The sequence below is a fragment of the Oncorhynchus mykiss genome, chromosome 11, assembly GCF_057628025.1.
Source record: "Oncorhynchus mykiss isolate SJ-2025 chromosome 11, ASM5762802v1, whole genome shotgun sequence".
Taxonomy (NCBI): domain Eukaryota; kingdom Metazoa; phylum Chordata; class Actinopteri; order Salmoniformes; family Salmonidae; genus Oncorhynchus; species Oncorhynchus mykiss.
This window is the reverse complement of record NC_143032.1, coordinates 23,640,402-23,667,918: the sequence shown is the minus strand read 5'-3', so window position 1 is coordinate 23,667,918 and position 27,517 is coordinate 23,640,402. Positions and strand designations below refer to the sequence as shown.

The following is a 27,517-nucleotide window of genomic DNA, read 5'->3' as shown; positions in this document are numbered from 1 at the left end:
TACTAACGATTTGCCAGTAAAGAAGCTAACTAGCTTCTGATTAGCTTCTGGATTAGCTTCAGGGCTAGCTCCTGGCTAGCTTCTGGCTAGTTTCTGGCTAGCTTCTTGGAGTTTCTGGCTAGCTTCTTGGAGGATTACAGATCTGAGGTAAATAATATTTTTTTATGAATATAAATTGGTGAGGCTGGTTGCAGGAGAGTGTTTAGAAGATGAGTTGATGGAAAATAAAAATAAAATGTATGTGAAAAAAGTTGTAAATATATATATATACAGGACACGACAAGACGAGGACAAAAGACGTCTGAACTGCTATGCGATCTTGGAGAAAAAGAGCATCTGCTATGCAGATGTACAAGTAAGCAAGAAGAATGTATTTCAATTGGTACTGGTGAACTTAACTCATCATAATTGGCAGAGTTAATGCTATGTCTCGGTTAGAGCATGGGTGAAGAACTTCCAACAAACTATTAACAAACTAGTTTTGACAAATCAGTTAGGACATCTACTTTGTGCAAGACACAAGTCATTTTTCCAACAATTGTTTACAGACAGATTATTTAACTTATCATTCACTGTATCACAATTCCAGTAGCTCAGAAGTTTACATACACTAAGCCAACTGTGCCTTTAAACAGCGTGGAAAAGTCCAGAAAATTATGTCATGGCTTTAGAAGCTTCTGATAGGCTAATTGACATCATTTGAGTTAATTGGAGGTGTACCTGTGGATGTATTTCAAGGCCCACCGTCAAACTCAGTGCCTCTTTGTTTGACATCATGGGAAAGTCAAAATAAATCAGCCAAGACCTCAGAAAAAAAAATGGTAGACCTCCACAAGTCTGATTCATCCTTGGGAGCAATTTCCAAACGCCTGAAGGTACCATGTTCATCTGTACAAGCAATAGTATGCAAGTATAAACACCATGGGACCACGCAGCCATCAAACCGCTCAGGAAGGAGACGAGTTCTGTCTCCTAGAGATGAACGTACTTTGGTGCGAAAAGTGCAAATCAATCCCAGAACAACAGCAAAGGACCTTGTGAAGATGCTGGAGGAAAAGGGTACAAAATAATCTATATCCACAGTAAAACGAGTCCTATACCGACCTAACCTGAAAGGCCGCTCAGCAAGGAAGAAGCCACTGCTCCAAAACCGCCATAAAAAAGCCAGACTACGGTTTGCAACTGCACATGGGGACAAAGATCGTACATTTTGAAGAAATCCTCTGTTCTGATGAAACAAAAACAGAACTGTTTGGCCATAATGACCATCGTTATGTTTGGCGGAAAAAGGGGGAGGCTTGCAAGCCAAAGAAAACCATCCCAACCGTGAGGCACGGGGGTGGAAGCATCATGTTGTGGAGGTGCTTTGCTGCAGGAGGGACTGGTGCACTTCACAAAATAGATGGCATCACGTGGAAGGAAAATTATGTGGATATATTGAAGCAACATCTCAAGACATCAGTCTTGAGTTAAACAATTTAAAGGAAACGCTACCAAATACTAATTGAGTGTAGGTCAACTTCTGACCCACTGGGAATGTGATGAAAGAAATATAAGCTGAAATAAATCACTCTCTCTACTATTATTCGGACATTTCACATTCTTAAAATGAAGTGGTGATCCTAACTGACCTAAAACAGGGTATTTACTAGGATAAAATGTCAGGAATTGTGAAAAACTGAGTTTGAATGTATTTGGCTAAGGTGTATGTAAACTTCCGATGTCAACTGTAAATATCATATATATCATAGGATGTTAAATGGATAACTCAGTCTAACCGGCCAACTTTGCTTTTGTTAGACTGTCCGACAATAGCCCTTTAGTGTTATGTTGGTGTAACAATTAGTTCTGCAGATTATGTCTGCCCCAGTAGCCAGCAGTAGCTACCACAGCCACCTGCTGTAGAGGTATGGATGACTGAGGTACCTAGAGCAAGGGATTCGTGTCAGATGTTTTAAAGACATTATCATTTTGGATCAGATAGGGATACGACTTTCATCTAAGCCTCCCTGGCAGACTGCAGTGGGAAGGTGATAATGTCAACACCGGTCAAAGACACCTGTCTGCAGAGCATGATGGTGCACTTCTCCAGCCCAGTGCATGTTTTACAAAGAGATTACATGTACTTACAAATGTAAGATTTGTAAGAAATAGAACATTGTTTTATCTCATGTACTGTAGCTATCGTGCTGTGGAAGATGACTTTCTGATTGACTGCTCTTAGATTCTGTCTCTTTTCTCATCTCTACCCTGTCCATGATTTGTTTAGTCAGTTCATATTATAGAGATATGAGAAACACAGGTGTGTGTGTGGGTGCGTGTGTGTATGTGTGTGTGCGAGTCATCTCACTAGTCATCTCACGACCTGCCGTCTTCCATCCCATCTCTCTGTTTTATTTAGAGTTCCAATGATAATGACTCACTTTGCAATGTTCTGTGGGAAAATCCATTTTGAACATCCCCGAAGGTCATGACAACAAGCTCGTTCTTAACTCTTAATCTTACTTTTTCACCTGATGTGAAGTCTTTGCATTTCTCCACCCTCTCATGAACCTTGATTGTGAAAGGATAAGCTATTTAGAGTGCACCCTTCTATTGGAAGCTAGATGGAGGGGTGTTAGGAGTATAAATGCCCAGCGAGATGAAAGGCAGCCTGGAGAGAAACTGCTGTTGTTGTCTCACCAGGTTTTGAAGGCTCAAAGCGGAGCGTTGATGTGCACTTGTTAGCAAACTCCTTAAGACATACTGTTACACAAAGGAAGACTTTGTAGTGCATATAATAACTTCACAAATAAGCCACTTCTGTTTGGAGAAATCCAACGTATTATTTCTCACTGCATCATTATTGGTCTTTGTGCGAGGTGTTGATGTTCAAGCAGTTGGCACACAGTTCAGACACTCATCTGTACCACACAAGACATGGAGGAAATTATCTCTTCACAGGCCCCAGGACCAGAACACAGGCTGGGAGTCGCACAGTTTTAAATAGAGCCATGAATATATGGAACTCTTTGCCACCCCAGGTAACCCAAGCTAAAAACCTGATTCAAAAAACACCTAACAACACAAAGGGACTGTGAAGAGACAGCCATTTTGATATATTTTGTAATTTACACTCTATTATGTGTTGTAACATGTAGGTGGGTGGCCTTGCACGAGCCTTGGCTTGTGCGAGCAGGAACATGTGATACATTTTCACAACTCTTAGTACAGAACTCCAAACTGGTCACACTTTCCTTCAAAACCTGTCATTGTGCATTCATTTGGATCGTAAACATCTCTCACCACACAACCGTTGATTCAAAGTATATGTTTATTGTGAAATGTAATGAGAACATTGGTTTAATCACCAAACAAAATAATTATATATTTTCAAATGAGTCATTTTAACTACCAGTTAATCCAATAGCAAACAATGCAAGAAGAAGCAAATTATGTTTGGGGGGAAAAAGATGGCGGACTGAACACAGCAGTGTAGATCACCTCAAGATAAAAACAAAATATTCAATATCGGTAAGTTAGACTAAATATTAGCACTTCACAAACTGATGGGTTATAACCTTCAATCTGGATAACAAAACAAATCATAAGGCTAGAGAAGTGTATCGACAAATATGACGAAAACAAGCAACACCCAAACAGGAAAAAAGAGGACCAATCCCGAAAAGAAAACGCAACTCTTCGACAGACACAGACGTTTTAATCTTTTCACCACCGGGAATGGTAAGGGTAGAAACCGATCTGTTAAAATCGATAAATGACAAACTGGGCATACTTGAATTAGTCAGTAAGGATATAAAGGAGTTGAAGCCAAGCCTCAAGATGAGTGATGAAAAAGCTGCGACATTGGAGAAAGATACAAACAAGCTACAGTAAAAGGGACAGTCAATAAGATTGAAACCGATATTAATGAACTTAAAAAGGAGAACTTCTTTCTGAGAGAAGCCTTACTTGACATAAATACTAGATCCATGAGAGAAAAAGTGGTACTTACTGGTATCCAAGAGAAAGAAGGAGAAGTTTCTGAGGGTGTAGTTAGGGAGTTCCTCCTTACAACGCTTTCAGATCCCACGCGAAGCTGTCGACAAAATCAAACTCGAACGTGTACACCGTTTCAGGTTAGAGAGGGCAGAGATATGAATGCCCAATCATTGGCAAATTTGCTTTCTTTAAAGATAAAATAATGGTTAAAAACCTGGGTAAAAGACTTGCACGAAAATAGGCTTGAATGATCAGTTCCCGAAGGAAATTGCAGAACTGCGCAAAGTTCTGTATCCAATCTTCAAGGAAAATAGATTCAAAGGGAAACGTGTAGCTCTCGTAGTCGATAAACTGTATATTGATAACCAAATGTTCCGAGACACAAAGACTACCCATGGCTATTCTAAATATTACACAGTTCCCATAGAGTGGTCAAATATTGGAACACCCAATACTATCCATGGTAGGGATTGTAATAAAAAATATATATAGAAAAGCAATAAAATAAAACAATTGCTAAGGAAAATAAACTACAACTGCACTATACCACTCCAGATAAGTAATGTTGGAAAATAATTTGTTTTAGACTTTCCATTTATAGTATTTTATAAATTGATAAGACAGCATTAGAAGAAAAGATAATTAACTAAATAATACATCTTCAAATATAAGGAACTGGGACACAAAAGTACTCAATCAACATGGAAGAGATAAAACACAGAGGACGTAGAAGGCAGAGTATGTGGGTATGTGCGCATTTATTGTGATGGAAGGCGGGGTGTGTTTTTTTGTGTTTGGAAAAGTGTGGAGTTAAGTGAGTGAAAAATGATAGGGGTTGCAAATCCCAGAGACCATGTCTGTTTGTGAGCAGGGGTTATGAGAGAGAGCTTTCAGTTTTGTGCAGATATGGAATATACATTTTAAAATAAAATGTTAATATCTATTTATTTACTGTCCTATCATGATGGAATGGTCCCCAACCCTATACATTACCCTGGACACCCACCTGAGAGACCCCTACACTAAGGAGAAGTCCTTATCTGTCTTATGGGACTACTGTAAGTATACACAGCCAAATGAGAAAGATGAATGTGGTCAGAGACCAACTAAAGCAGCACTGCCCCATCAAGATTCTGAGCCTGCCTGGCAGGGTTGGTCCTGTGAAGCCAAAGCCCCCTGATGGGAGAGCATAATATACAAGGAAATTCTCAAAACTGCCAATGAGAACCTTGATGACCTTGTATCTAGCCAGTGGGGATTCTGGTGGGGTGCCCCCACCTAGGCAGTGCTGGCAACACTAGCTGCAGTAACCCATGGGGAGGGGGTCACACTCTGACATTCTGAGAGGGGGCATGTTATTGTGGCCCTCGTGGCACAAAATCACCAAAGGTCTGACTGCTCAGAGATGCTTGGGAATATGGTCACAATGGGGGACCACGTGTGTTTCAGGGGACCTGACAATTTTAATAAAATCTCCCCATTTTGCTCAATTTTGCATGCCTTCTCATACAGCTGCAACTGTATATGCATTCATAAATCAAGGCCTTTCTTGATTTGGGCTCTGGGATACTGTTGAGCATCTGAGTTTATGGCTGTTTGTGGGGGAAAGGGATTGAAAATACCTACACTATTACAAATATTTGTTGTTATTTATGGAAGTTAAGATAAGCAGTTTGTATATGGGTCCTGGTCTCTCGAGGGCCATGGGATCCAGGGGGTCGGGGGTGGTCTGCCGGTCACTGGGATGACAGCACAACGCGGGATGGGGAGGGGTTTTAGCAGGTAGAATAATGGGGAAAATTGGAGGTTTACATAGTAGCAATGCAAATATCACGTTATAAAAACTATTTAGTCAGCCACCAATTGTGCAAGTTCTCCCACTTAAAAAGATGAGAGAGGCCTGCAGTTTTCATCATAGGTACACTTCAACTATGACAGACAAAATGAGAAAAAAATCACATTGTAGGATTTTTTATGAATTTATTTGCAAATTATGGTGGAAAATAAGTATTTGGTCACCTACAAACAAGCAAGAATTCTGGCTCTCACAGACCTGTAACTTCTTCTTTAAGAGGCTTCTCTGTCCTCCACTCGTTACCTATATTACTGGCACCTGTTTGAACTTGTTATCAGTATAAAAGACACCTGTCCACAACCTCAAACAGTCACACTCCAAACTCCACTATGGCCAAGACCAAAGAGCTGTCAAAGGACACCAGAAACAAAATTGTAGACCTGCAGCAGGCTGGGAAGACTGAATCTGCAATAAGTAAGCAGCTTGGTTTGAAGAAATCAACTGTGGGAGCAATTTTTAGGAAATGGAAGACATACAAGACCACTGATAATCTCCCTCGATCTAGGGCTCCACGCAAGATCTCACCCCGTGGGGTCAAAATGATCACAAGAACGGTGAGCAAAAATCCCAGAACCACACGGGGGGACCTAGTGAATGACCTGCAGAGAGCTGGGACCAAAGTAACAAAGCCTACCATCAGTAACACACTACGCCGCCAGGGACTCAAATCCTGCAGTGCCAGAAGTGTCCCCCTGCTTAAGCCAGTACATGTCCAGGCCCGTCTGAAGTTTGCTAGAGAGCATTTGGATGATCCAGAAGAAGATTGGGAGAATGTCATATGGTCAGATGAAACCAAAATAGAACTTTTTGGTAAAAACTCAACTCGTCGTGTTTGGAGGACAAAGAATGCTGAGTTGCATCCAAAGAACACCATACCTACCGTGAAGCATGGTGGTGGAAACATCATGCTTTGGGGCTGTTTTTCTGCAAAGGGACCAGGACGACTGATCCGTGTAAAGGAAAGAATGAATGGGGCCATGTATCGTGAGATTTTGAGTGAAAACCTCCTTCCATCAGCAAGGGCATTGAACATGAAATGTGGCTGGGTCTTTCAGCATGACAATGATCCCAAACACACAACCCGGGCAACGAAGGAGTGGCTTCGTAAGAAGCATTTCAAGGTCCTGGAGTGGCCTAGCCAGTCTCCAGATCTCAACCCCATAGAAAATCTTTGTAGGGAGTTGAAAGTCTGTGTTGCCCAGCAACAGCCCCAAAACATCACTGCTCTAGAGGAGATCTGCATGGAGGAATGGGCAAAAATACCAGCAACAGTATGTGAAAACCTTGTGAAGACTTACAGAAAACGTTTGACCTCTGTCATTACCAACAAAGGGTATATAACAAAGTATTGAAATAAACTTTTGTTATTGACCAAATACTTATTTTCCACCATCATTTGCAAATAAATTCATTAAAAATCCGACAATGTGATTTTCTGGATTTTTTTTTCTCATTTTGTCTGTCATAGTTGAAGTGTACCTATGATGAAAATTACAGGCCTCTCTCATCTTTTTAAGTGGGAGAACTTGCACAATTGGTGGCTGACTAAATACCTTTTTGCCCCACTGTACATGGTGGAGGCTCAATCAAGCTTGATTACTTTCTTATGTCATTCTCTCTGGCACCAAAAGTAAAAAAAGAGTGTTGGTTGAATGCGGTCGGACCATCACATAATTGGCATACATATTTCTCTTACAGAATTTCCACGTGGGCAAGGATATTGGAAATGTAATCTAAGCCTACTGGATGATAAGTTGTTTTTAACTAGGACAGAAGAAATTATAACTGACTTTTTCCAACATGACATAGGTATAGCAGATCCCATTATTGTATGGCACACTTTTAAATGTGCCTTTAGAGGCCATGCAATCAGTACTCATCTATAAAACAAAAGCAATTTGGGGTCAAAAGAGTCCATATTAACAAAGGAAATGCAAGGACTAACAGTACAGATAGATATCAATAAAAACTGTACCACAGAGGCTCAGAGTAAGTTAGAGAAAAAAACAAAAAGAAATGGGGGAACTTATTTAAGAAAGATCCAGTGTAATATATTATTTAAAAAAGAAAGCGAACTGGATGGAATATGGGGAAAAATGCACCACATTCTTATTTCATCTTCAACATAGAAATGCTACCAAAAATAATTTACTGAAACTTGTTACAAATGATGAAGTCACCCATGATTCACCAAACGATATGTTGAAAGAGGAAGTAAAGTACTTTAAGCATATGTTTTTGTTTCAGTCTCCTCTATCTCCACTAACCATAGCTTATTGTATGCATTTTTCATACAATCATAATATAAAATTAACATTGGTACAGAAAGACTCATGTGAAGGCCAAATTACACAGGAGGAAATTCTTGATGCAATTAAAGCCTCTAAGTCAGGGAAAACTCAAGGGCTGGATTGCATACCAGTGGAGGTATACCAAACTTTTTTTTGATATACTCAGAGGACTGTTATTAGCATGTTTTAACCACTCCTATATAAATGGTATATTATCGGACACTCAACAAGAAGATCTGATTTCATTATTACTGAAACAGGATCCAAGTGGTAAATATAAAGATCCAATCCATAAAAAAAATTGGAGGCTTCTTATACTTCAGTGTTGTGATGCAAAAAGTCTAGCTTAAATGCTTAGCGCATAGAATTAAAAAGTTATTGTTGGATATTATTCATCCTAATCAGGCAGGTTTTTTACATGGACATAATGTACATTAGACATAATATAAGACAAGTGTAAACAATAAAACACTGAAAGTTCTGGGAAACCAGGCCTGGTATTCAAATCTGACTTTGAAAAGGCCTTTGATAAAGTACGACGAGTTTATACATATAAATGCCTGGAATATTTCAATTTTGGGGAATCTCTTATAAAACTGGTTAAAGTTATGTATAATAACCCTAGGTGTAACATAATAAATAATGGCTACATCTCAGAAAGTTTTAAACTATCTAGAGGAGTAAAACAAGGTTGTCCACTGTCGGCATATCTATTTATTACTGCCATCAAAATGTTAGCTGTTAAAATCAGATCCAATAATAACATTAAGAGATTAGAAATCCATGGCTTAAAAACAAAGGTGTCATTGTGCGCTGATGATTGATGTGTACTATATTACGTATTGGATTCTCTAAAAATACAGCTTTTACATTACCGTGTAGTTTACCAATAAAATGATCTGACGGGGATGTGGACATATTCGGTATACATGTCCCAAAAGAAAGAAATGATTTTACTCCAATACATTTTAATAGAAAGTTAGCAAAAATGTATACTTTTTGTAGAAAAAAACACTGATTAACTCTTTAGTTATATCACAGTTGACCTATTTGCTTATAGTTTTGCCTATACCTAGCGACCTTAAATTACATGAGCAAAAATATTATATTTTATTTGGAATGGCAAGTCAGACAAAATTAAAAGGGCCTATTTATATAATGAATATGAATTCGGATGGCAGAAATGATTAAATATTTAAGCATTAGACCTCTCATTAAAGGCGTCAGTCATACAAATGTTATACTTAAATCCGAACTGGTTCTCTAGCAAATTAGTGAGAATGTCATGTTCAAGAATGGCCCTTTTCAGATTACAATCGCTCACTTTCGGTTATTTGAAAATTAAATTATCTCCAAAATATCGTTATTTTTAAAGAGGCCATAGAAAGTTGGTTGCAATTTCAGTTTAATCCACCAGAAAAGACAGAATAAATAATATAACAAATATTGTGGTTAAACTCAAACATAATAAAAAATAAATAAAGTTTAATCTTTGTAAAATATATCATAAATAGGACTGGTGGAGTTATGTCACACTTGCACCTAATTCAAATATGAAAATGTCTGCTCTACCCAAAATTGCAACCAACTAATTGCAGCATTACCGCAAAAATGAGAGGCAAGTGGAAGGGGGAAAAAATAAGGAACTTGTCTGTCTTAAAAACCTAAATTGCATTAAAGGAAATTGTGCTACATAAAAATATATACCAGTTTCATTTAAGGACCAAATAATTGACAGCAGTGCCATATAGATTGCAAAATAGTTGAGAATAGATTTTCGATGTACCAATTCCATGGCACATGGTTTGTGAATTGACACACAAAATGATGCCAGATTCAAAACTTCGAATTTTTCTATTTAAATTGTTATACTAAATTCTTGCAACCAATTTTTTTTGGTGCTGTCCATATGTAGCTTGTTTTTGGTCACAGGTCCAGGAATGGCGCTAACGCTACAGGTAGCAATACTGGGTGATTTGAAAAGTCATAGTCAATCGATCAATAATATAATAATACTTTTATCGAAAAATGTTTTCTTTAATTTACAATCTGTATAAACTATGAGAATAGAAAGGTTCAGAACTTTTGTGACGCAACACAGCATGGTTGAAAAATATATGGCAAATAGAAATCTATTATGGATGGTGTTAAGAGATAAACGGGAGGGGTTGAATGGAGCTGAAGGGTGGGACTAATAACAACAAGATAACAAATTTAAAATATACTGTGTCTTTAAAATGTATATAGGTTCACAACTTTTGTGAAATAGCACAGTTAAAAATATATGGAAAATATAAATCAAACTGGATGGACATCAGAAATAGAGGAAGGCCAGGTCTGAAAACAAACAAAATATAACTATTGTAAAATAGGTTGTGTCCGTAAAATGTATATAGTATGTATAAGCTGGAAGTAGAAGCCTAAGTGTTATTGTTTATTAGTTTACTCCAATTAGGGGTGGGGTGGTAGGGTGTGCGGGAAATAATACAGGAAAATATATTATAAAACAATATGTATTTATATATACAGTGGGGCAAAAAAGTATTTAGTCAGCCACCAATTGTGCAAGTTCTCCCACTATCACATACTTGTGATAGTACAAAAGTAGCATATGCATCAAATAGTAACAGTAATACAGTATAAAGTGCTGTACCTGAACATACTCGGCCTGCAGTTGTTTCACCTGGTCGCTGTTTCTCTCAAAAGGCACCAGGTGTCTCTTCAAAAGGCAGGCGATTGTTGGTAGGCTGATGGAAGCCACATTGGTAAAGATGTCATCGTTCTCCTCAATAGCCTGCTTTGTTTTGGACAGCCATATGTCATTCCTGGCCCTCACCATTGCACCACTGCCCACTCCTGCTGGTCGGTCAGCACATGCCACGGCCATCACCATGTGGTCTTCTGTCAATTCTGAGGGTAGAACAGTATACTGTCAATATTATTATGATCGAATTGACAGTTGATCTTTTCAGATTGGGGTGATCTGGCAGCCTCTCCCATGCTAAGGCCTCTGTTTACCACATGGTCAATGACGATGGCCCGGACTTCATTAGACACAACAGTTCCCTGCCATCTGCCACCTCTTTGACGGGGCCCATGCCCACCTCTTTGAACTCTTTGACGGGGCCCATGCCCACCTCTTTGACGGGGCCCATGCCCACCTCTTTGACAGGGCCCAAGCCCACCTCTTTGACGGGGCCCATGCCCACCACTTTGAACTTTTTGACGGGGCCCATGCCCACCTCTTTGACGGGGCCCATGCCCACCTCTTTGACCTCTGACAGGGCCCATGCCCACCTCTTTGACGGGGACCATGCCCACCTCTTTGACCTCTTCGACGGGCCCATACCCACCTCTTTGACCTCTTTGACGAGGCCCATGGCCTCCTCTTTGACCTCTTTGACGAGCCCATGCCCACCTCTTTGACCTGTTTGACGAGGCTCATGGCCTCCTCTTTGACCTCTTTGACGGGACCCATGCCCACCTCTGTGACAGGCCCCTTGTCCACGAGTTCTTTGATTTCTTCCTCTCCCTTGCTGTCTATCCTTCTCTGTGTTGAAAGAAATGGCAGGTGTTCACACACCCCTTTTATATGGTGACCAATTGTGGTTACCACAATGTGAAATCAGTTAGCAAAAATGAGTATTCATTATGTATGGTTATCATTAATCATACATTTAATTGAGATGTTTATACTTTAAAAACACACCTTTTATTTCTTTAGTTCTCAAAATCATCTGTATATAGTAGACAAGCCAGTTTAAAATCTATAGGTTTACCAAACGGTTAAGTGATTAACCATTAAGTACAATTGGATTAAGTGATGGTCAAATGTATTTAATGAGAAGAGAATCAGTGAAAGGCAACTACTTTATATGAAAGTTATTTCTAGATGAAATGCTGATTAGGTTTAGTGAAAAAGTGTGATTTTGTGTGTTGTACCGTGTCAATTGAAAATGTGCAAAAAATGTTGAAAAACAGCATTTTTGATGATCTGTTTTGAGTTTTGTATTAAGAGTTGTGACATTTTACCACATACTTGTGGAAATAGTACCAAAGTGATAAAAAAACAGTATATTATGTGTTTTATTTCCTATTTTTTTACCTTTATTTAACTAGGCAAGTCAGTTAAGAACAAATTCTTATTTTCAATGACGGCCTAGGAACCGTGGGTTAACTGCCTGTTCAGGGGCAGAACGACAGATTTTTACCTTGTCGGCTCAGGGATTCAATCTTGCAACCTTGCGGTTACTAGTCCAACGCTCTAACCACTAGGCTACCTGCCGTACCTAATGTACTTGTCCTCTTGCTCAGTTATGCACCGGGGCCTCCCACTCGTTCTATTCTGGTTAGAGCCAGTTTGTGCTGTTCTGTGAAGAGAGTAGTACACAGCGTTGTACGAGATCTTCAGTTTCTTGGCAATTTCTCGCATGGAATAGCCTTAATTTCTCAGAACAAGAATAGACTGACGAGTTTCAGAAGAAAGTCCTTTGTTTCGGGCCATTTTGAGCGTGTAATAGAACCCACACATGCTGATGCTCCAGATACTCAACTCATCTAAAGTTGGCCAGTTTTATTGCTTCTTTAATCAGGGCAACAGTTTTCAGCTGTGCTAACATAATTGCAAAAGTGTTTTCTAATGATCAATTAGCCTTTTAAAATGATAAACTTGGATTATCTAACACAACATGCCGTTGGAACACAGCAGTGATGGTTGCTGATAATGGGCCTCTGTACGCCTATATAGTTATACCATAAAAAAATATACTGTTTCCAGCTACAATAGTCATTTACAACATTAACCTTTCTGATCTCCCCATCCCGGATCCGGGATCGTGAATACAGACTCAAGCTCATTACCATAACGCAACGTTAACTATTCATGAAAATCGCAAATTAAATGAAATAAATATGCTAGCTCTCAAGCTTAGCCTTTTGTTAACAACACTGTCATCTCAGATTTTCAAAATATGCTTCTCAACCATTGCAAAACAAGCATTTGTGTAACAGTATTGATGGCTAACGTAGCATTTAGCGTAGCATTTAGCATTCAGCTGGCAACATTTACACAAAAAAACAGAAAAGCATTCAAATAAAATCATTTACCTTTGAAGAACTTCAGATGTTTTCAATGAGGAGACTCTCAGATAGCAAATGTTCAGTTTTTCCTGAAAGACTATTTGTTTAGGACAAATCGCTCCGTTTTCTGCGTCACGTTTAGCTATGAAAAAACCCCTGTATCCAGGATTGTGTAAATCTATCAGCAAGCTCATTAGCATAACACAACGTTAACTATTCATGAAAATCGCAAATGAAATGAAATAAATATGCCATCTCTCAAGCTTAGCCTTTTGTAAACAACACTGTCATCTCAGAATTTCAAAATATGCTTCTCAACCATAGGAAAACAATCATTTGTGTAAAAGTAGCTAGCTAGCGTAGCATTTAGCGTTAGCATTTAGCGTTAGCATTAGCGTTAGCATCCAGCACGCAACATTTCAACAAAAACATAAAAGCCTTCAAATAAAATAATTTACCTTTGAAGAACTTCAGATGTTTTCAATGAGGAGACTCTCAGTTAGATAGCAGATGCTCAGTTTTTCCAAAAAGATTCTTTGTGTATTAGAAATAGCTCCGTTTTGTACATCACATTTGGCTACCAAAAAAACCCGAAAATTCAGTCCTCAAAACGCGAACTTTTTTCCAAATTAACTCCATAATATCGACTGAAAACATGGCAAACGTTGTTTAGAATCAATCCTCAAGGTGTTTTTCACATATCTCTTCGATGATATATCGTTCGTGGAAGTGTGCTTTCTCTCCTAAATCCCAGGAGAAAATGCCCGCACCTGAAGATTACGCACAAATTTAGACAAAGGACACCGGGGGGACCCCTGGAAAATGTAGTCTCTTATGGCCAATCTTCCAATGATATGCCTACAAATACGTCACAATGCTGCCGACATCTTGGGGAAACGGCAGAAGGTCTAAGCTTATTCCTGTCGCATTCACAGCCATATAAGGAGACATTAGAAAACAGAGCTTCAGAAATTCTGCTCATTTCCTGTTTGACTTATCATCTTGGTTTCGCCTGTAGAATGAGTTCTGGGGCACTTACAGACAAAATCTTTGCAGATTCTGAAACTTCAGAGTGTTTTCTTTCCAAAACTGTCAAGAATATGCATAGTCGAGCATCTTTTCGTGACAAAATATCGCGCTTAAAACGGGAACGTTTTTTATCCAAAAATGAAATAGCGCCCCTAGAGATGCAACTGGTTAACCTGTTAGAGCTCTAGGGGCGCTATTTCATTTTTGGATAAAAAACGTTCCCGTTTTAAGCGCGATATTTTGTCACGAAAAGATGCTCGACTATGCATATTCTTGACAGTTTTGGAAAGAAAACACTCTGAAGTTTCAGAATCTGCAAAGATTTTGTCTGTAAGTGCCCCAGAACTCATTCTACAGGCGAAACCAAGATGATGCATCACCCAGGAATTAGCAGAATTTCTGAAGCTCTGTTTTCCATTCTCTCCTTATATGGCTGTGATTGCGCAACGAATGAGCCTACACTTTCTGTCGTTCGCCCAAGGTCTTAGCAGCATTGTGACGTATTTGTAGGCATATCATTGGAAGATTGACCATAAGAGACTACATTTTCCAAGTGTCCGCCTGGTGTCCTGCGTCGAATTCGGTGCGCAATTGCCAGCTGCTTCTACTTTACCATTTGATTCAGGGGAGAAAGCATGTGTCCAAGAACGATGTATCAATGAAGAGATATGTGAAAAACACCTTGATGATTGATTCTAAACAACGTTTGCCATGTTTTCAGTCGATATTATGGAGTTAATTTGGAAAAAAGTTCGCGTTTTGAGGACTGAATTTTCGGATTTTTTTTGGTAGCCAAATGTGATGTATAAAACGGAGCTATTTCTAATACACAAGGAATCTTTTTGGAAAAACTGAGCATCTGCTATCTAACTGAGAGTATCCTCATTGAAAACATCAGAAGTTCTTCAAAGGTAAATTATTTTATTTGAAGGCTTTTATGTTTTTGTTAATGTTGCGTGCTGGATGCTAACGCTAATGCTAACGCTAAATGCTAACGCGAAATGCTAACGCTAGCTAGCTACTTTTACACAAATGATTGTTTTCCTATGGTTGAGAAGCATATTTTGAAAATCTGAGATGACAGTGTTGTTTACAAAAGGCTAAGCTTGAGAGATGGCATATTTATTTCATTTCATTTGCGATTTTCATAAATAGTTAACGTTGTGTTATGCTAATGAGCTTGCTGATAGATTTACACAATCCTGGATACAGGGGTTTTTTCATAGCTAAACGTGATGCAGAAAACGGAGCGATTTGTCCTAAACAAATAATCTTTCAGGAAAAACTGAACATTTGCTATCTGAGAGTCTCCTCATTGAAAACATCTGAAGTTCTTCAAAGGTAAATGATTTTATTTGAATGCTTTTCTGTTTTTTTGTGTAAATGTTGCCAGCTGAATGCTAATGCTAAATGCTACGTTAGCCATCAATACTGTTACACAAATGCTTGTTTTGCAATGGTTGAGAAGCATATTTTGAAAATCTGAGATGACAGTGTTGTTAACAAAAGGCTAAGCTTGAGAGCTAGCATATTTATTTCATTTCATTTGCGATTTTCATGAATAGTTAACGTTGCGTTATGGTAATGAGCTTGAGTCTGTATTCACGATCCCGGATCCGGGATGGGGAGATCAGAAAGGTTAAACCAACATAGGCAGAGTCAGTGTGTCATAGGGCTCTCCAAAGGAGAGGAGAGCCTTATAGCTCTGTCTTTCACTCAAAATCTCCACAAACAAGCCCTCGCTAGACACACAGCCAGAGACAAAGCCGGCAGGAGGACGCACTATTTGCTGCAGCAACAATGGGGAGCTTTTGCAATCACTGTCAAGACTCTGTGTTTCTGCCTCTTAATGTGTCTTTCAGTTTTGAAACCCACTTAGCTGGAAGAGCAGAGAGGCAGGTCTTCGTTATTGTTGAGAGTGTCATTCTGTTTTTTCTCTGTCATATTCCAGTCACCTCAGTCTCTTCTTCTTTACTCTTTCTTAAAGGGAATGAGGGAGCTGAGATGAGAGGAGGGGGTGACAGAAGATGCTGACAGACACATTTATACTTCAATCAGATGTATTGTTTCAACAGTGACTCACTAGATGAGCATTTGGCAGAGGATTTTAGAAGACATTAGCCTGACATTGTCCCACTTAGCAGCAAAAAATAAGCAGGGTTGACTGTCCATGGAAATGGCTACGTTTGGCGTTTGGTTTAATGACAAAAATACGTAGCTAGCGAAACTAATTCCTTAGCTGGCACTGTAGACGGGGCGGAAATCGTACTCTTATTAAGCAGATAAATGAAATTCAATTTGCACAGTTCAATAAAAAAGCAAAAACGTCAAAGGCTTTATCTTTTCAGTGTCATTGATCCCATTTCTTGTCATCAGTGTGTGTGTGGTCGATGGGAGGTGAATAGGAAGGCTGGGTGGGTAAAGGCTGTGTAGCCTTGAAAACTTTCATGCTGACTGAGGTTTCACTGCATCAGACTGCAGCAATAGGACAGGCTCTGGAATTAGATCAAAGGTGCAGGTGCAATGGCTCACTGACTGTCTCACACGGCATAAGCACGCACACGCACACTCACGCACGCACGCACGCACGCACATACACACACACACACACACACGTACACTATTGTTCAAAAGTTTGGGATCACTTAGAAATATCCTTGTTTTTGAAAAAAAAGCAAATTTTTTGTCCATCCAAATAACATCAAATTGATCAGAAATACAGTGTAGACATGGTTAAGAGCAATAGTCATGGGCAGTGGAGTCTCCACATGTCTTTTGGCTCTGTGACACATTTCCGTTTGTGTGTGTGTGTGTGTGTGTGTGTGTGTGTGTGTGTGTGTGTGTGTGTGTGTGTGTGTGTGTGTGTGTGTGTGTGTGTGTGTGTGTGTGTGTGTTGGTAGGTTCAGCTGGGAGATGTGCTTTGAGGATATCGTTTTATTAAGGGATCTGATGTTACTCCTGTGTGTTTGAGCATCACACTGCTTTATGCGTCCTCACACAATTCTAGGAACAAAGCTCTGTCGTGAGGAGAATGTCGGTTTGCTTATGTTTGACGAACATTGACGAATACGCTGATTCGGTGTAACATGTATAACATGTTCGGTGTAACATGACCGAATACAAACAGTGCAGCTATTCCCTCCGCAAGGCTATCAAACAAGCTAAGCGCCAGTACAGAGACAAAGTAGAATCTCAATTCAACGGCTCAGACACAAGAGGCATGTGGCAGGGTCTACAGTCAATCACGGACTACAGGAAGAAACCCAGCCCAGTCACGGACCAGGATGTCTTGCTCCCAGGCAGACTAAATAACTTTTTTGCCCGCTTTGAGGACAATACAGTGCCACTGACACGGCCTGCAACGAAAACATGCGGTCTCTCCTTCACTGCAGCCGAGGTGAGTAAGACATTTAAACGTGTTAACCCTCGCAAGGCTGCAGGCCCAGATGGCATCCCCAGCCGCGCCCTCAGAGCATGCGCAGACCAGCTGGCCGGTGTGTTTACGGACATATTCAATCAATCCCTATACCAGTCTGCTGTTCCCGCATGCTTCAAGAGGGCCACCATTGTTCCTGTTCCCAAGAAAGCTAAGGTAACTGAGCTAAATGACTACCGCCCCGTAGCACTCACATCCGTCATCATGAAGTGCTTTGAGAGACTAGTCAAGGACCATATCACCTCCACCCTACCTGACACCCTAGACCCACTCCAATTTGCTTACCGCCCAAATAGGTCCACAGACGATGCAATCTCAACCACACTGCACACTGCCCTAACCCATCTGGACAAGAGGAATACCTATGTGAGAATGCTGTTCATCGACTACAGCTCGGCATTCAACACCATAGTACCCTCCAAGCTCGTCATCAAGCTCGAGACCCTGGGTCTCGACCCCGCCCTGTGCAACTGGGTACTGGACTTCCTGACGGGCCGCCCCCAGGTGGTGAGGGTAGGCAACAACATCTCCTCCCCGCTGATCCTCAACACTGGGGCCCCACAAGGTTGCGTTCTGAGCCCTCTCCTGTACTCCCTGTTCACCCACGACTGCGTGGCCACGCACGCCTCCAACTCAATCATCAAGTTTGCGGACGACACAACAGTGGTAGGCTTGATTACCAACAACGATGAGACGGCCTACAGGGAGGAGGTGAGGGCCCTCGGAGTGTGGTGTCAGGAAAACAACCTCACACTCAACGTCAACAAAACTAAGGAGATGATTGTGGACTTCAGGAAACAGCAGAGGGAACACCCCCCTATCCACATCGATGGAACAGTAGTGGAGAGGGTAGCAAGTTTTAAGTTCCTCGGCATACACATCACAGACAAACTGAATTGGTCCACTCACACAGACAGCACCGTGAAGAAGGCGCAGCAGCGCCTCTTCAACCTCAGGAGGCTGAAGAAATTCGGCTTGTCACCAAAAGCACTCACAAACTTCTACAGATGCACAATCGAGAGCATCCTGGCGGGCTGTATCACCGCCTGGTATGGCAACTGCACCGCCCTCAACCGTAAGGCTCTCCAGAGGGTAGTGAGGTCTGCACAACGCATCACCGGGGGCAAACTACCTGCCCTCCAGGACACCTACACCACCCGATGTCACAGGAAGGCCATAAAGATCATCAAGGACATCAACCACCCGAGCCACTGCCTGTTCACCCCGCTATCATCCAGAAGGCGAGGTCAGTACAGGTGCATCAAAGCTGGGACCGAGAGACTGAAAAACAGCTTCTATCTCAAGGCCATCAGACTGTTAAACAGCCACCACTAACACTGAGTGGCTGCTGCCAACACACTGACACTGACTCAACTCCAGCCACTTTAATAATGGGAATTGATGGGAAATGATGTAAATATATCACTAGCCACTTTAAACAATGCTACCTTATATAAATGTTACTTACCCTACATTATTCATCTCATATGCATACGTATATACTGTACTCTATATCATCGACGGTATCCTTATGTAATACATGTATCACTAGCCACTTTATACTATACTATGCCACTTTGTTTACATACTCATCTCATTTGTACATACTGTACCCGATACCATCTACTGTATCTTGCCTATGCTGCTCTGTACCATCACTCATTCATATATCCTTATGTACATATTCTTTATCCCCTTACACTGTGTACAAGACAGTAGTTTTGGAATTGTTAGTTAGATTACTTGTTATTACTGCATTGTCGGAACTAGAAGCACAAGCATTTCGCTACACTCGCATTAACATCTGCTAACCATGTGTATGTGACAAATAAAATTTGATTTGATTTGATTTGATTTGTTTGGCACACAGGGTTGTTGCTAGCGTGCTAGGAATTTGCATCTGTGAGAAGAGACTAGTAATTTCTACTCCTACTTTCAGATATAATGTAATATTTACAACATTTGGAATCACGCAGGGGTGTCTCAAAATATAAGAAAGGTCACTTTCATTACAGCATGTTATTTAACCATCTGTGTCTCCTTTTATTTAAATATCTCTCTCCACAGGTAAAACAGTGTTTCATTACTGATTGAGTGTGGGGAAAGCTATTTCTCACTCTTCCTCACTTGTTACCCCCCCTCTGTTTGAAGATACATCTTGCCCTATCTGTCTCTGTGTCTCTGTGCCTCTCTCTTGTTGTCTCTTTCTCTCAGATGAGTACTTGTACGTTTCATTAGTGCAAACTCTATGCTCTGAGGGCACATTACCCATGGTTATCGCTCTCTCTCTCTCTCTCTCTCTCTATATATATATATATATATATATATATATTTATGTATATATTTATATACACCACCGTTCAAAAGTTTGGGGTCACTTAGAAATGTCCTTGTTTTTGAAAGAAAAGCACAATTTTTGTCCATTAAAATAACATAACACGTATCTGAAATACAGTGTAGACATTGTTAATGTTATAAATGACTTTTGTAGCTGGAAACGGCAGATCTTTATGGAATATCTACATAGGCGTACAGATGCCCATTATCAGCAACCATTACTCCTGTGTTCCAATGGCACGTTGTGTTAGCTAATCCAAGTTTATACTTTTAAAAGGCTAATTGATCATTAGAAAAAAAAAATTAAATTATGGTAGCACAGCTGAAAACTGTTGTCCTGATTAAAGAAGCAATAAAACTGGCCTTTAAACGAGTTGAGTATCTAGAGCATCAGCATTTGTGGGTTCGATTAAAGGCTCAAAATGGCCAGAAACAAAGGACTTTTTCTGAAACTCGTCAGTCTATTCTTGTTCTAAGAAATGAAGGCTATTCCATGTGAGAAATTGTCAAGAAACTGAAGATCTCGTACAACGCTGTGTACTACTCCCTTCACAGAACAGCGCAAACTGGCTCTAACCAGAATAGAAAGAGGAGTGGGAGGCCCCGGTGCACAACTGAGCAAGAGGACAAGTACATTAGAGTGTCTAGTTTGAGAAACAGCTTCATCACAAGGCCTCAACTGGCAGCTTCATTAAATAGTACCCGCAAAACACCAGTCTCAATGTCAACATTAAAACTCAGGGGGAAAAAAATGCTTTTCTTTCAAAAACAAGGACATTTCTAAGTGACCCCAAACTTTTGAACGGTAGTGTATATCTTTCTGCCTTTCAGTGTGCCTTCAATAATGTGTGATGAGTGTCCTTTTAGACCTCCTTTCCTGTGCAGACTTCATCAATCTATCCACAGTATGATAACTGATAACCAGAATCTAGGCCCCCTCTCTCTAGGAGTGTACACGTTAAGCATCTAACAGGTGTCTCTCTCTCTCCAGGAGTGTACATTTTCAGCCTCTAACAGGTATCTCTCTCTCTCTCCAGGGGTGTACATGTTCAGCTCCTAACAGGTATATCTCGCTCTCTCTCCAGGAGTGTACACGTTCGGGCTGTTCACTGTGGACATCTTTGTAAACGCGGGCCAGGTGGTGACGGGCAACCTGTCCCCCCACTTCCTGACGGTGTGTAAGCCCAACTTCACGGCCCTGGGCTGCCAGCACGCCCTCCGCTACATCAGCCACCAAGAGGCCTGCACCGGGAACCAGGAGGATATCCTGCGTGCACGTAAAACCTTCCCCTCCAAAGAGGCTGCTCTCAGCGTCTACGCAGCTCTCTATCTTGCGGTGAGTAGGAACCTATGTACCAAAGATACATGTTGAGAGAGTGAGTGAGTCCCTGTTACAACTCCTCACTAATTACATGTAATAACTATGGAATACATATTAGGATTATATAGTAGTAATAGGAATACAAAGTAGGCTTTCAGAACTGTATAGACATCGCTGGGACATCTAAGCGTAAAAGGGTAATTCCAAGATTGTGTGAGGGACAGGCTTTTGAACATCTTAATGATTGAAGTGGATTTAGTGAGTAGGCCCAATAGATGCCGGTCTAGGGTGGGCTGGTGTTCTTTGATGGCTATGAGTCAGACTAGATGCGAAGAACACTGCAAAATATACCCTGGTAGTCTCTAAACCTGTATAATCTGTTCATCAATTCTTGCCAGATTGGCCTAGGCTGTCATGTCTCAAAATTTTGTTTTTGTTTTGGACTCTGGTTTCGAGTCGCATCCTTTCATTGGTCGAAGAGTGTCTGCTGGTAAGATGCAATTGTTTGAAGATTTCACATTTGATATTTCACTTTTTTCAATCAAATTTGTTCCATCACCCACACAGTATGTAAATCAACTTTCTCTATATTGTTTTGGTCTGAACCTTTGCTTTTTATCTGGCTGGTAGATTTGCATAAAAATGGACATCTCCAAGTCTCTGAACAGTTCTGTCTTTTTTTCTGGCTGCTGATATGCGTATAGATGGATTTCTCCTAGTCTCTGAGTTCTGCTGGAGGAGTATGTACAGTCACCTCCAAAATGATTGCCACCCTTGATAAAGATGAGCAAAAAATACTATATAATATAAATAATACTAATACAGAGCTATATTATATGCTCAGGGTTGGGTAATAATGGATTACATTTAACAGGGATCATGTTTTTTATGTTATTTTTTTATTATTTTTTTATTTCACCTTTATTTAACCAGGTAGGCTAGTTGAGAACAAGTTCTCATTTACAACTGCGACCTGGCCAAGATAAAGCAAAGCAGTGCGACACAAACAACAACACATAGTTACACATGGAATAAACAGGCATACAGGCAATAACACAATAGAAAAAAATGGTCTATATACAGTGTGTTCAAATGGAGTGAGGAGGTAGGCAATAAATAGGCCATAGTAGCGAAGTAATTACAATTTAGCAGATTAACACGGAGTGGTAAATGAGCAGATGGTGATGTGCAAGTAGAGATACTTGTGTGCAAAAGAGCAAAAAGGTAAATAAAAACAATATGGGGAAGAGGTAGGTAGATTGGGTGGGCTGTTTACAGATGGACTATGTACAGCTGCAGCGATCGGTTAGCTGCTCAGATAGCTGATGTTTCAAGTTAGTGAGGGAAATATAAGTCTCCAGCTTCAGTGATTTTTGCAATTCATTCCAGTCACTGGCAGCAGAGAACTGGAAGGAAATGCGGCCAAAGGAAGTGTTTGGCTTTGGGGATGACCAGTGAAATATACCTGCTGGATCGCGTGCTACGGGTGGGTGTTGTTACCGTGACCAGTGAGCTGAGATAAGGCGGAGCTTTACCTAGCAAAGACTTATAGTTGACCTGGAGCCAGAGGGTCTGGCGACAAATATGTAGCGAGGGCCAGTCGGCTAGAGCATACAGGTCGCAGTGGTGGGTGGTATAAGGCACTGTGATAGACTGCATCCAGTTTGCTGAGTAGAGTATTGGAAGCTTTATTGTGTTGATGACATCGCGGAAGCCGAGGATTGGTAGGATGGTCAGTTTTACTAGGGTAAGTTTGGCGGCATGAGTGAGGGAGGCTTTGTTGCGAAATAGAAAGCCGATTCTCGATTTAATTTTGTATTGGTGTGATTGTAACCATTTTCTTTATCTGAGGAACAGGAAAGATCAGACCAAAACGCAGCGTGGTAAGTGTCCATGTAATTAAATATAACTGAACACGAAATACAAACTAACAAAGTGAAACATCGAAAATCAAAACAGTCCTGAAAGGTGACACAACACAAAACAGGAAACAAATACCCACAAACACCAGGTGGGAACAGGCTACCTACAGTGCCTTGCGAAAGTATTCGGCCCCCCTGAACTTGGCGACCTTTTGCCACATTTCAGGCTTCAAACATAAAGATATAAAACTGTATTTTTTTGAGAAGAATCAACAACAAGTGGGACACAATCATGAAGTGGAACGACATTTATTGGATATTTCAAACTTTTTTAACAAATCAAAAACTGAACAATTGGGCGTGCAAAATTATTCAGCCCCTTTACTTTCAGTGCAGCAAACTCTCTCCAGAAGTTCAGTGAGGATCTCTGAATGATCCAATGTTGACCTAAATGACTAATGATGATAAATACAATCCACCTGTGTGTAATCAAGTCTCCGTATAAATGCACCTGCACTGTGATAGTCTCAGAGGTCCGTTAAAAGCGCAGAGATCATCATGAAGAACAAGGAACACACCAGGCAGGTCCGAGATACTGTTGTGAAGAAGTTTAAAGCCGGATTTGGATACAAAAAGATTTCCCAAGCTTTAAACATCCCAAGGAGCACTCTGCAAGCGATAATATTGAAATGGAAGGAGTATCAGACCACTGCAAATCTACCAAGACCTGGCCGTCCCTCTAAACTTTCAGCTCATACAAGGAGAAGACTGATCAGAGATGCAGCCAAGAGGCCCATGATCACTCTGGATGAACTGCAGAGATCTACAGCTGAGGTGGGAGACTCTGTCCATAGGACAACAATCAGTCGTATATTGCACAAATCTGGCCTTTATGGAAGAGTGGCAAGAAGAATGCCATTTCTTAAAGATATCCATAAAAAGTGTTGTTTAAAGTTTGCCACAAGCCACCTGGGAGACACACCAAACATGTGGAAGAAGGTGCTCTGGTCAGATGAAACCAAAATTGAACTTTTTGGCAACAATGCAAAACGTTATGTTTGGCGTAAAAGCAACACAGCTGAACACACCATCCCCACTGTCAAACATGGTGATGGCAGCATCATGGTTTGGGCCTGCTTTTCTTCAGCAGGGACAGGGAAGATGGTTAAAATTGATGGGAAGATGGATGGAGCCAAATACAGGACCATTCTGGAAGAAAACCTGATGGAGTCTGCAAAAGACCTGAGACTGGGACGGAGATTTGTCTTCCAACAAGACAATGATCCAAAACATAAAGCAAAATCTACAATGGAATGGTTCAAAAATAAACATATCCAGGGGTTAGAATGGCCAAGTCAAAGTCCAGACCTGAATCCAATCGAGAATCTGTGGAAAGAACTGAAAACTCTTGTTCACAAATGCTCTCCATCCAACCTCACTGAGCTCGAGCTGTTTTGCAAGGAGGAATGGGAAAAAATGTCAGTCTCTCGATGTGCAAAACTGATAGAGACATACCCCAAGCGACTTACAGCTGTAATCGCAGCAAAAGGTGGCGCTACAAAGTATTAACTTAAGGGGGCTGAATAATTTTGCACGCCCAATTTTTCAGTTTTTGATTTGTTAAAAAAGTTTGAAATATCCAATAAATGTTGTTCCACTTCATGATTGTGTCCCACTTGTTGTTGATTCTTCACAAAAAAATACAGTTTTATATCTTTATGTTTGAAGCCTGAAATGTGGCAAAAGGTCGCAAAGTTCAAGGGGGCCGAATACTTTCGCAAGGCACTGTACATAGTATAAACCAGCCTTATTCTTGAAATCTTCGGTTGTTTTGTACACTACCGTACTCACTCTGTGTAGCACATGGCCTCACATGTGAATCTTTGAAGAATGGTGGGGCTAAGGCTTAAGAGTGTGTGAACAATGCTGAATGGAGGTAGACAGAGAGAAGCTCTCCGGTAGGTGTACCAAAACATTCAAGGGCCATTTTCTCAAAAGCGGGAATATCAACTTTCAAAGCAGAATTACTTTACCATTTTTCCTCAAATGTAGTGTATGATATACCATTTTCTAGCTATAAGTCTCTACTTTTATCCAATGTAAAAAACACAATTTAAAAATTTGCTACATAAGACCGAATCGAGCCGGTCGTTCACAAATGTGGAAACTGTCAAGCGGTGTGAATACTTTCTGAAGGCACTGTATATCCCACGTAGCAAATATCCCTTTTACTAGTTCCAGTGTTTGACTAGTTGCCTAAAGGTACAGTTGACGTCTGAAGTTTACATACACCTTAGCGAACTATATTTAAACTCAGTTTTTCACAATTCCTGACATTTAATCCCAGTAAAAATGCCCTGTTTAAGGTCAGTTAGGATCACCACTTTATTTTAAGAATGTGAAATGTCAGAATAATAGTAGAGAGAATGATTTATTTCAGCTTTTATTTCTTTCATCACATTCCCAGTGGGTCAGAAGTTTTCATACACTCAATTAGTATTTGGTAGCATTTCCTTTAAATTGTTTAACTTGGGTCAAACGTTTCGGGTAGCCTTCCACAAGCTTCCCACAATAAGTTGGGTGAATTTTGGCTCATTCCTCCTGACAGAGCTGGTGTAACTGAGTCAAGTTTGTCGGTCTCCTTGCTCGCACACCCTTTTTCAGTTCTGCCCACAAATGTTCTATAGGATTGAGGTAAGGACTTTGTGATGGCCACTCCAATGCCTTGACTTTGTTGTCCTTAAGCCATTTTGCCACAACTTTGGAAGTATGCTTGGGGTCACTGTCCATTTGGAAGACCCATTTGCGACCAAGCTTTGACTTCCTGACTGATGTCTTGAGATGCTGCTTCAATATATTCACATAATTTTCCTGCCTCATGATGCCATCTATTTTGTGAAGTGCACCAGTTCCTCCTGCAGCAAAGCACCCCCTCAACATGATGCTGCCACCCCTGTGCTTCACGGTTGGGTGGTGTTCTTTGGCTTGCAAGTCTCCCCCTTTTTCCTCCAAACATAATGATGGTCATTATAGCCAAACAGTTCTATTTTCGTTTCATCAGACCAGAGAACATTTCTCCAAAAAGTACGATCTTTGTCCCCATGTGCAGTTGCAAACCGTGTCTGGCTTTTTTATGGCGGTTTTGGAGCAGTGGCTTCTTCTTTGCTGAGAGGCCTTTCAAGTTATGTTGATATAGGACTCGTTTTACTGTGGATATAGATACTTTTGTACCTGTTTCCTCCAGCATCTTCACAAGGTCCTTTGCTGTTGTTCTGGGATTGATTTCTACTTTTTGCGCCAAAGTACGTTCATCTTTAAGAGACAGAACGCGTCTCCTTCATGAGCGGTATGACGGCTGTGTGGTCCCATGGTGTTTATACTTGCGTACTATTGTTTGTACAGAGGAACGTGATACCTTCAGGTGTTTGGAAATTGCTCCCAAGGATGAACCAGACTTGTGGAGGTCTTGGCTGATTACTTTTGATTTTCCCATGATGTCAAGCAAAGAGGCACTGAGTTTGAAGGCAGGCCTTGAAAGACATCCACAGGTACACCTCCAATTGACTCAAATTATGTCAGTTAGCTTATCTGAAGCTTCTAAAGCCCTGACATAATTTTCTGGAATTTTCCAAGCTGTTTAAAGGCACAGTCAACTTCATGTATGTAAACCTCTGACCCACTGGAATTGTGATACAGTGAATTATAAGTGAAATAATCTGTCTGTAACAATTGTTGGAAAAATTACTTGTGTCATGCACAAAGTAGATGTCCTAACCGACTTGCCAAAGTTATAGTTTGTAAACAAGAAATGTGCGAAGTGGTTGAAAAAATGTAAACTTCCGACTTCAACTGTATGTTTGAATGGACTGTTTTTCCCCCCTTGATCCATTTATGATGTAGGTCAGTTAGCAGTGCTATTGTTTTGTAGCTGTTAGCATTGTTTAGCATGATACTGTAAAGCACATTGTTTATTAGCAGTTAGCGCCTTTAAGCTAGCTACATAAAACCCATTGTATTTAATGGTTAGCATGCTACTGTAAAGCACAAGTTAGAAGTGTTGGGGTTCATTCCTTGTTCCTTATCAATCATTGTCTCATTGGTGAAATTAGCATTCTGACAATATCTTTAATTGAATCATTCAAAAACCTTTATTTTTTATTTTCATTTTTTTATATATTTTTTTTTATAAGAGGCAGAGATTAGAAAAGACTGTGGAACAATATAATAATAAAATAACAATAATATAACAATATAATTAATATATATTGTTAATCGGTAGTCTAGGACCCTATAATACAACATAAGCAAAATCAATTATTATAATAC

At 40.4% G+C, this 27,517-nt stretch overlaps 1 protein-coding gene across 4 annotated transcripts in view; it reads left to right on the top strand.

Moving 5' to 3' along the window:
* Nucleotides 1-27,517, top strand: part of plppr5b (phospholipid phosphatase related 5b) — a 109,822-nt gene that overhangs the window by 62,967 nt on the left and 19,338 nt on the right. For all 4 annotated transcript variants that reach the window (XM_021620529.3, XM_021620526.3, XM_090189756.1 and 1 more), the window contains one exon: nucleotides 21,094-21,344. In XM_021620529.3, coding sequence (XP_021476204.1) covers nucleotides 21,094-21,344 — 251 coding nt within the window. The remainder of the gene's footprint in view (nucleotides 1-21,093; nucleotides 21,345-27,517) is intronic.